Source organism: Artibeus jamaicensis, unplaced genomic scaffold, assembly GCF_021234435.1.
Source record: "Artibeus jamaicensis isolate MK-2021 breed Jamaican fruit bat unplaced genomic scaffold, CSHL_Jam_final contig_354, whole genome shotgun sequence".
In the NCBI taxonomy this organism is placed as follows: Eukaryota; Metazoa; Chordata; class Mammalia; order Chiroptera; family Phyllostomidae; genus Artibeus; species Artibeus jamaicensis.
In genome coordinates, this window is record NW_026521803.1 from 16,247,242 (window position 1) to 16,258,295 (window position 11,054).

At 42.8% G+C, this 11,054-nt stretch overlaps 1 protein-coding gene across 1 annotated transcript in view; it reads right to left on the minus strand.

Annotated features, from left to right (window-relative positions):
• B4GALT6 (beta-1,4-galactosyltransferase 6) overlaps positions 1–3,938 on the minus strand; it is a 63,495-nt gene extending 59,557 nt beyond the window's left edge. Inside the window, exon 1 of the mRNA XM_037165632.2 lies at positions 3,356–3,938. Coding sequence (XP_037021527.2) covers positions 3,356–3,470 — 115 coding nt within the window. The 5' untranslated portion in view covers positions 3,471–3,938. The remainder of the gene's footprint in view (positions 1–3,355) is intronic.
• Positions 3,939–11,054: the final 7,116 nt, after the last annotated feature.

An 11,054-nucleotide genomic window follows, 5' to 3' on the forward strand; every position in this document is an offset into this window, starting at 1 on the left:
GAAGTTATACTGGAACCTGCTTCATACTAAATGGAATCCCATTCTCAATGCAGCCAGTTTCCTTGCTAGGAAACTACACTCACCTTTACGCAATCACGCAGAAAGGTAGAGAGAGAATGAGAAACAATTCACAACTCCTGCCTCTACTGGGTGGGCTAGGGCATCTGTCCATGGACTTCTGGGGGAAGGAGACAGATATCCACAGGCCAATTTTCCTCGGTGCTAAAGTTCATAATATAAAGACTATCTCTGTTTCCTGCACAGATTAGAATTTCAAGGAAAGTATTTCAAATTATTCTTAAAATAATGAGCTCTGAGTTCAACAGAATTCATGGCAGATTAAGACAGAAACAACCAAAAAATGTCTTGAGCAGCATGGGAAAACATTAGAAACTAAACAGATGATAATGTCTACAAATGTGGGCTACTATCTGCTCAAAAGAGAGGGAGGGAAGGAAGAATGCAGGTGAAGGGCACTGAGGAAGAGCAACAAAAATGACAAGAAGCCTGGGGAAGGCACAGGACAAAAGTAGGTCTCCGGATGGAAAAGGCAGGGAGATGTAACTGAGGTCTATGACACAGGTTAATGGGCACAGGATTAATGCAAACTATTTAACAGAAGAGATTCAAAATATTTAAATTAATGAAAAGTGATTTCTTTAGTCACAAGAAAATTTTGCCCCAAGATGTAATTCAGGCTGAAAGATGAATTATTCCAAAAAGATTCTATGTGCCTATTATGTACACTAGTTATGACAACCGAACTAGTTTTGGATACGTCTCATTAATAAGAAATCTATGATGAAATGAGAAGCATGCATAAAGCATTTCCGCAGCATACCAAAGTGCCACAGTCATTCTGAAAACCAAACTGTGGGACTGCTGGTTGCATCGTGAGCTGAACTAGCCACATTTTTCATGGAACATCATTTTTACTTGAATGAACAACTGGCAAACGGTGGTTGTTAAGACTTCTGGATTTGACTTGCATTTTCCAAAAAAATGAACAAAGTGAGCCTGACATGTGGAGAAAAACTGACAGTATTTGTTGCCAATGATAAAAGTCAAGCTCTCAAGCAAAAATGTGAATTCTGGAAAACCGTTTCCCAATACTTAAAAGATAAATAAGAAGGATCTTTTTTTTCCTGCTAAATGATACTAGGTTTAGAAAATATTCTATTTAACAAACTGATAGAACTTTGTAAGGTTTGCTTTTCATTCTAACTGGCTCTAATTTTTTAAAAGTTATTAAGACCCACCAAAACAGTATTTTAAAGTCTGTGAACCTAAGAAAATTTGCAATATTTTATGACGTATCAATGATTGCTCTATTATGACAAACATTAAGCACAAATGAGGAAAATGTATTAGTATTTCATATCCATTGAAGTTTAAGAATCTATAGATAACATTAATGCACCAACAAAAAATGGAGGACTGTTGCCCTGCCCCCAGGTGGCTCAGTTGGTTGGAGTGTTGTCCTGTACACCAAAAGGATGCAGATTCGATTCCCATTCAGGGCTCATACCTAGGTTGTGGGTTCGATCCCCAGTTGGAGTGTGTACAGGAGGCAACCAGTCAATGTTTCCCTCTCATATTCATGTTTTCTCTCTCTCTCTCTGTCCCTCTCTCAACTCCTCTCTCTCTAAAATCAACAACATATCCTCAGGTAAGGATGTTTTTTAATGACTATCATCAAATAACAGCTGGGATTCTAATTCCCTTTGGTTAGCTTTCTCAGTAACATAACTTTATACCATGTTACTCAAAATACCAAGAAAATAAGAAAATGGTTATCTGATTGTAAAAAAAAATTTTTCTCCAAAATCAGGTAAATATCTAATAAAGTAACATCCCCTAAAGATGTCCAATCTTTAAAGGGCTACATGAGAAAATAAAAGTTGCCGTAGAATGAGGAATTAATTTATAAGACTTCCAAAGTGGCAGAAGATTTTTAAGAAAAGCCTGCTATATATTTTGGTTAACCACTCTTAAATCCACTGAGCTATCACTGCCATTTTTACGACAGGCTTCAAGGAGTGTTTTATTTAGTCTAAAGAAAAAAGCTCATTAAAGGGAAATAATGCATTAAAATACTCATACCTCTTCCAACCCTAACCTCACATTTCTGTTTTGGGATACATAAAGGTTTCAACCATTTATGTCTTTCCAAGCATCACATGCACTTATACATCTTACTTGAATCCAAAAATTCAATCAAGAAAAAGTCAAGCCGTACACCTGAAACCAATATAATATTGTCTTTTAACTGCACTTTAATAAAAAATAAGATATAAAAAATTAACTGATTGCATATTTTTACTTTGAGAAGTATTGGAATTAATTTAAATGTCACCCCTCTTGTTCAAGAGTCAATAAAGTATTTCATTAAAAATAAAGGAAAACTCTTCTAGGAATTTCAGGAAATTAAATGGTCTCCATGAGGTTTGCTTCTCCCCTTCCCCCCATAATTCATTACAATAATCTATAACCCCGCCAGACAATGCCCTGATAACAATCCCATCTCAAAATTCTGCAGGTGTTTTCACTCTGTAAGAGGCCATACATTTTTAGCTCAAAGGGAGAAAGAACACTGGCTAAAAAGACCACGAGTGTCTAACAAGAAATGATAGGAGATGACACAGTGTGACTAAGTAATTTAACATTAAATACATAATAACCAGGAAAAACTCAAAAAAGTTTTGGAAATACAGCATATTTTAATATCCACATGAAGTTGCTATTTCTCAATCATGAGAATGCCACACTGGCACCTTTTCAATCAAAGGGGGCTGAGGAGTTAAAACATTTCATTAAGCAGCCAATTCAAACAGACTATACAAAAGTGTATGTTAGCCCAAAGGTTAAACATGATAAAAGGTTTAAAATGTTAAACCACAAACTATGACACAAATAAATATTCACTGACCCCATTCTTATAAAGTGACCTAGAACACTAGAATACGTACGTTCTTGAACTCAATCACATTTCCTGCCCTTGGTTTCTCCATCACATTTTTACAGCCAGTTATTACACCTGAGTTTAAGATTAAAGACTTGATGTTTAATGGATAAAGCTGTCATGAACACTCAAGAAAGCAACCGGGGCATCCGGGGCCATTTCACCTAGTTTTGTTATGTCCATTTGATGCAGTCTTCAAGTGATTTAAACGTGCATTAACAAAACTCACATCCCAAAGCCATGCCCCGAAGCAGTTTATCTGACATGTCTGAAATAACATGTCAAATAAAACGCTGTCTGCCGGGCCTCTGTTTATAGATCTTCCAAATCCCCTAACATCCTGCGTCTCCTCCAGTGTGACCGTGGGAAGAGAGGGTGTGTCTCGGTGCTTACCAATGCCCGGAGCCACATAGATGAAGTAGAGACAAGATGAAGACAGGGAGAAGAAGAAGATGAAGGCGAGGAGAGAGCGATTGGAGACCCGCATTATCCGCCTGAGCACCGACATCTTCCTCTTCCCGGACAGCACCTTGGGCTGCGCTCTCCGGCCGGACTTGTAGGCACCGTCCAGGCCCTAAACTTCCATGAATGTGCGGAGAACCCCAAGACCGCAATGGGGTCAGCGCGGGGAGGCTCTCGGGGAAACGAACGGAGCGGGAAGGAGGGGACGGAATGAATGAGAGGCCCGACAGCCGGGGGAGGAGAAGCGCGGGAGGACTGCAGGGAAGGGCTGGACTGGGAAGAGGGGACGCAAGGACTTGCGGAGGCCAAGGACGCGCGTTTTATCCGCCCGGCAAGGATGGGAGGAAGGAGCCCAGGTGGGAAGACGCGCGGGCTGCGCGCCGCAGCGGCGCCGCTGCGGAGAGGGCCCGCAAACTGCCGCACTCCCGGGCTCCCCGGCGGCTCCGTCCGCGGCGTCCTGGAGTCCAGAACGCGCTCAAAATCCGGGCCGCCTGCGCTCCGCAGGCCTGGGCCGCCGCCGCCGCCGCCTCCTCCTCCTCCGGACCGCGGCGTCTGGTGCCTGCGCCGGTCTAGCGTGGGCGCCGGGGCCGCAGCCGGGGTGCGCCGCACGCCGGGGCCTGCGGGGGCCCTGGGGGCCGAGGAGCTGGGTGCTCGCGGGCGCGCAGCCTCCTCCTCATGCCTCACCGGGCCCCGGCGCCCCGCGGCGGCCGCGGAAACCGAACGCGGGCGAAGGCGGCGTCCGGGTCGGCGACGAGCGCGCTCGGGCTCCGGTTCCGGCTCCGGCTGCTGCCACTGCCTGCTGTCTACCCGGCCGCAAAGGCGGCAACCGCAGCAGCATTACCGCCGCCCGCCCGGGTGAAGCGCCCCCGCCGGCACCGCCTCCGCACGGCCCGGGGACACCGTGCGAAGAACTGCCCGGCGACTCGCGCTGCGGGCAGCTGCGCGGTGCCCGAAGAGGAGGAGGCCGAGCGCCGTCGGAGTGCGGTCTGGATCGCGAGGCGGCGGCTCTGAAGGGGCGGGGAAGCCGCAGAGGAAAAGCGGGACAAGCTGGCGCGCCCGGAGACCCCAGGGGGCTTCGTGCCTTCGCTGAGAACTGCAGGCGGCCCTGCGCCTGCACCCGAGGAAACCGAGGGACCCCCGCCCACCCGCTGCACTCCCGGCTCCCGAAACGCCGCGCCTCCTGATTGGCCAGGCCCGCGGGAAAACCGGCTCCCTCGCTCAGCGCCCGGACCTGGGCCCCCACCACCTCTTGCGTCACCGTCGCCCCCGCTCTCCCGGGGACCTCGGCGCTCGCCGGGCAGCCTGCGGCTGAGGGCCGGGTCTTGAGCTTCGGAAACGTTCCTCCCTGGGATCAATAATGAAGGATAATGTACGTGAAGGGAAAGGGGTGTCTGGAAGAGGTGACTTCACTGGGGTAATTTTCCTCGTCCTGAATAAATGAAACCTCCTATCCCGCACTTCCCATAAAAACGTGCTGTCAGAATGTGATCTGGATCTCTGTATATCCCTGATAATAGGACTTGCCTTCCCATCTCAAGGTGAGCACCAGGTACTCCTACTGCAACTGCTGTATATCCATTCAGGTGTCCAGAAAGGACTCCTGTGCAGCTGGTAGGCCTGTGGGGGCGGCAGCACCAACCAGCTTCAATGGGCAAATTGTTTTAATTCACCTCCTAGGCCATGGCCTATCCATTGTTCCAAAGCTGCTGCTTCTCGCTAGCTACATTAAGCCAGATCTTGAGCTATACCACATTTTTTCCAAGATGTGGGTGCAGGTATTTGTGAGAGGGTTTTTCCAACTAATCACGTGGGAAGTGGATGGATGCCCCCTACTGTCATTATTTGCCCAATATTTCTAGATGCAGTGGTATTGAAGCAAATTTGTTTTGCCTCAAACCAAATGGAAAAGCAAATTTTGATTGCCAGCAAATCTGATACCTTCTTAGCAAAATACCTGCATGTTCTCTCAGTGCTATGCTATGTGGAGCCGGAGACACCTGAGTTTGTAATTCCCCTAAGGCCTTTTCTTAACTGTGAAATTTATGGCACGCTATTACCCTCCACCAGTCTCTATTCTCAGCCCTCAAACGGTGGGTGTGACACCACCTTGCAAGGCTGTGGAATTAAACTGGATAACTGTGTGAAATGCTCAAGTCCGGCACATAAGAGTTTCCCTTTTACCCCTTCGACAGCTGACTGGATGGAATCACCAAGTGCAAATTCATTTTTCAGTATTAGCTTTCTGGAGTACTTACAAGTTAACTCAACTTCTCTAGCTAATTTGATAATTAACGTGAAAGGTTACAACACTATCTTGTAACATTTTTAGCTGCTTACCAGAAATCTAAAACACAAATTAGAGCAACATACAGTATCAGATAAAAGGTAAAACTGACTTGCAAAAACAAACAAACAAACCCTATGCAAGTGAAAGAAATCCATGAATGGTAAGGAGGCAAAAGTTTGGTATTACCCTCTCTGACCCTGCTAACTTTTCATCACTGTATTTGCACCAATTCAGCTGGCTGTCTACAAGGTTAATACATCCCCGCTGGCCTAGAGCCAAATAATTCTCCTCGGGTAAGGTTGGCTTTTTAAAAGGAAGGTTTATAATAAAACTAAAAAGGAAGTATTAATGTCTTATGAATTGATGATTAACCTTATTTTAAAAATCTGAAGTCCATGTATTGATGTACCCAGCTGGCATAGGCGACTGCCCTTGGTATGTCTCCCAAGTTCACCACAGTACTCATTTACAGTGATCGCCCTCCCTGGCATAAAGCCTGTACAGGAAAACCAGCTCAGTCAGTGTACCAGGTTAGCACTGTTTATCACCAGCCACACAGACAGGCAGCCAAGCCTCTGAAGCCAGGCAGCCTGGGGTTGAATCTTAGCTGCTCTCTGGTCAAGAGACCTCAAAGGTTACTTACTCTCCCTGTGCTTCTATTTCCTCATCAGTTAAAGAAGATAATCATGGTACTATTAGGGTTCTAGTGGGGATTAAAGTAAATGAGTTAATGCCTCTAAGGAGCTTAGAAGAGCCTGGTACCTAGTAAAAACTATTTGAATGCTTGTTAAATTTATTTTTTATATCTCTTCTTTAGACCGGTCTGTCAACAGTAACAATGATGCTGGCCTCTTCCTGTTTAAAAACCGAATTTCCTGCTGCACCACCTGGGAAGGCTCTGTCTCTAATGGTCTGAGGGATGCTTCAGGGTCTCACCTCATTTATAAAGTGATGCAGAGCATTTCTTGGACCTGCAAAGTCCAAGAAATGCTTAGAAAACCTTTTTAAGGTTATCAGCTGATACTTTCTCAGGAGCCAGGTAAGGTCCACACAGTGATGTTGCAGAAATCTACTAAGTTTAATTTTATGATGTCAAAAAGGCTGTAAACTTATAATAGTAAGACATAAATAATAGTCACAAGTAAATTTCACTTAACTGCTTTGTTCTACATTTATTATCACCAAGTATTCCCTTTATTATTTTCTGCCCACCAGAGACCCCATGCTTTTAAATATTTGGATATCAAGGTGAATAAGTTAAATTATAACTAATGGTTTTCTATTTGTATTAATCAAATGTACATTAACTGAGATTTCCATTACAACAGAAAAGAAAACTGTATTTGTTTACTGTGTAATTGGAAGGATGACATTTTACTTGGTTCGTGCTAACTGAATGGGAATACACAATATCATTTAAGTGTTTTGGATTTGCTACCAACCTTGATAAAATAAAAATCAGGAAGTTTTTTTCCTGTGAATTTAGAAAAAAATAGCACCTGGAATCTTGCTGTTACAGTAGCTGAGGTTTCAGACCTCTGTATTACAATAACTGATTAAATATAGTGATTTATATATTTAAATACATGTCTCAGCATCTGAGATTCAGTTAAAGAAAATTGTTAGGTGGATGGATTATGCTTAGACAGTTATATAATTGGAATGTAGATTGTATAAAAGATAGACGTTGGCATGATTCATAAAGCGGAATATATATTCCATGATTTTGTTGTGGTGCAAACTCTTCCCTTAAATAAAGTCCAAAATAAGAAAATTAATAGATTGTGTTTGCTTTGCCATTCTTTTTCTCAGCTTAATGCTAGGTTTATTCAGCAAATTGCTAGTTTTGCCTTAATGGGAATCTGAGCTGCCGGGCTGTAGCCCCTGATGGGCCCTTAGGCGACCTGGAAAAAGAAACCTGCCCCGGGGCAGGGGGAATGCAAATCTGTTCACATAACTATGAGGTTAGAGTGTAGGAGAACAAACAGTGCAAAGCAAAGATAGGAGATTGAAAGCGTGGTCATGGCACATACAAAGCCATAGTGCCTTGTACCTTGCAGGGGAAAAGATGCTGTTGAAGCCCCTCCCCCTCCACCACTTCCAGGGTAAACAGAGGAGGCTGCCTATCTGCCTACATGAGGCTTCGCTGCCCAGGCCCCATGCAGCCTGTCTGCAGGCTGAGGGAAATGAAAGTTTCAGCACACGTGCACCCCAGATGCACAGGCCCCTCGGGCATTCTGCATACCAGCTGGACCACACAGGCCCAGAGAGAAGGTCCATAAACCTGGCTACTGAACAGACAAAACAATACCCACACTCCTAGAGCTGCCTTGAATTCTAACAGAGTCCTGGATAAGTCTGAGAGATAACTTTCTTATTGATACACATAGCTCTGTTAAAAAGAAGAAACAAAACAACGTATTGCTTGACACAAATCGAAAAAATCCTGCAGGGTATATGCAGCAACTGGCAGTTATTACTGAGTTATAGTCGGTTTAGGTAAGTTTCCCTAAAACATATTATTTAAATACAATTTTTTTCTGTTTCTGCTGTATGATGAAAAGTGCTTAACCTAAAATCCCACTTTATCAAAATAATATGTGTAACCATATGACTGAAGGTACAAAACAGCTGAAATAAATTTTAACCATCCACATTTCACAGACCAGTCAAACCCAGACCCCATATGTCATTAAATTAATAACAGAATAATTTTACCAATATGAAGTTCAGTGACTAATAGACATATAATTTTAAACATTATTATTGAGTTCCCGACCCCTGCTTATAAAATAACAGTATCTTCTGGGAGTCTTTTTCACGTGGGGCAATCCTTAAGAACCACGCTATATAGTGGAGAGGGAATATTAATAATATGTAATAATAAGTCTCATTAAAATAAGGTGGGAGGTGACTTGAGCCCTTCTCCACTGCCACAGAGAAAAGGGGCTAAAACAATAAAAGTATTATACATGTAGCAGGAGTAAGTCTGTGTTAAAGCCTAGGCTGGCAGAAGGAGGTTTTCGGTTTAAACCAACAAAATAAAAACAGTTCTGCCACCGCTCCTCCCTTGTAACCAACTGAAAATAACAAGGAGCCCAAGCAAAATCTTCAGTGGTGGCCAGAATATGCCTACAACCCTGAACAATTTTATAGGAAGAAAGCCCGGGAGTATTGTCCTCCAGTCAGGGAGAAGGCTAGAAGAGCATCTCGGGGACCAGCATCAGAGCACAGGTCTCTGAGTGGGTGGACCCCCAGGGGGTAAAACGGTCTCCAACTCCTTAGGAAGGAGAGGCGAAACCAAGGCCACCTGGACAGCCTCCCTCACCTTTTGCCAATGTGGTAAAACTTCTCCAAGTAGTCTATCAATGTGTTTAGTATCGTGCGAAGGCAAAACCTTGCATGACATACCACCCTGAGCTGCCAGTGTTTTTTATAAGCCCAAGAGTTGTGACACCAAGCCAGAGATAGACATGCTGGGTATTACATCATATGGAGATTCACAGAAAACCAGTACAGCTTCCCCTAACCCGGATTACAATTATGGCAGAGAGCAAAGTGGTAAGAAAGCATTCGTTGGAGATACTTGTGACGCAGCTGTTCTGCGGGTACACTCCCTGGACCTTAGCGCTACTAGACTGGGAGTAATTCCATTCAAAACAGAAATGAACAAAACACGGAGTCATAGGCACAGAGCACAAACTGATGGTCATGGGGCTGGAGGCACTGTGTGAAAAAGGTGAAGGGATTAAGAAGGGATTGGCAGTTACAAAATAGTGACAGCATATAAAGTACAGTATAGAGCACACAGTCAATAATCTGATAACTATGTATGGTGTCAGGTGGCTACTAGACTTATTTGGAGAATCACTTTGTAACTTGTGTAAATGTCTAATCACTTTGCTGTACACCTGAAACTAATATAATATTGAATGTCAACTGTAATTAAAAATTTTTTTAAATAAAATAAAAAACTGAATAGCCAAGAAGGAACCCACATAAAACACAAGGAAAAAAGGAGGAAAAAGAACATGATATAACACAGGTAGACAACAACCACATATCATAGTGAGTACACCAGGAATCAACACAGATTTTTTTAATTCCAAAGAATTTCTATACATGCACAAACACATACTCCTCTGGGTGTGTGTGTGTGTGTGTGTGTGTGTGTGTGTGTGTAGAGAGAGAGAAGCAAGGACTCAATGAAGCAGACACAAAATTAACTGGCAAAGTTCAGAAGGATGAAAAAGAAAAATGCCATCACACAAATCATGTCCATGTGGAGAGCAGAAATAAAAGAATAGCAAATATTGCTGAAAACACAATCAGAGATGTGAGATAACTGAGCATAGTGAGCCCTGACTGGTGTAGCTCAGTGGGTTGGGCATCGTCCCACAAACCAAAAGGTTGCAGGTTCAATTCCTGGTCAGGGTACATGCCTGGGCTGCTGGCCAGGTCCCCGGCTGGGGGCAAGAGAGAGGAAACTGATTGATGTTTCTCTCCTTCTCTTTCTCCCTCCCGTCCCCTCTCTCTAAAAATAAATAAATAAAATCTTTAAAAAAAAGAAAAAGAAAACTGAACATAGTGAAATACTAGAGAAAAATAAATATGGATCACAGGCAACAAAATTTATAAAATGACCATTTGGTATTGCTGAAGCAGAACACAAAATAAACAACAGAAAAAATTAAAATATATAATTGAAAAAACTAAAAAGAAAGAGTATCTCTGTCTATTCATTATTGTCATTCATTGGCTTCTTTTCTTCCTATCACATCTTGCATTTGACTAATTGAGTTTTATTTCATTACCTTTCCCCCTTTATTGTTTTCTACATTCTATTTCTATCATTTTATTGATTATGCTCAAATATTTAACATGCACAGTAAAAATTTTATAATTCTAAAATTATCAGTTTCTCTTTCTCAACCAAAGACCTAAAACAATTTAACTTCTCTATAAACAACCTCCATTCCGTTTACCATGCAATGTTTTCTGTTTTGCTTTAATCATTTTAAACCCCATCAAATTGCTTTTTAGAAAGTCATTGTTGTTGTTGCTTTTAATATGTATATATGCTTTTTTCCAAGTGCTTATGGGACTAAAAGCTCATCATATATTAGACTAAGATCACCTTTGGTGTCATGAGGTGGTGGTACCTCAGTCAGCCTTTATCTGTGAGTGTCCATGTGAAGCAAAGACCCCCATACACTCATCTGAACCCACCAACCCACAGTAACATCAAATCTGAGCAAGAAATGAACCTTAATTTAAGCAACTGATATATCAGGAATAATTTATATAATAGCATAACATAGACTATTACAACTAATCAATTAG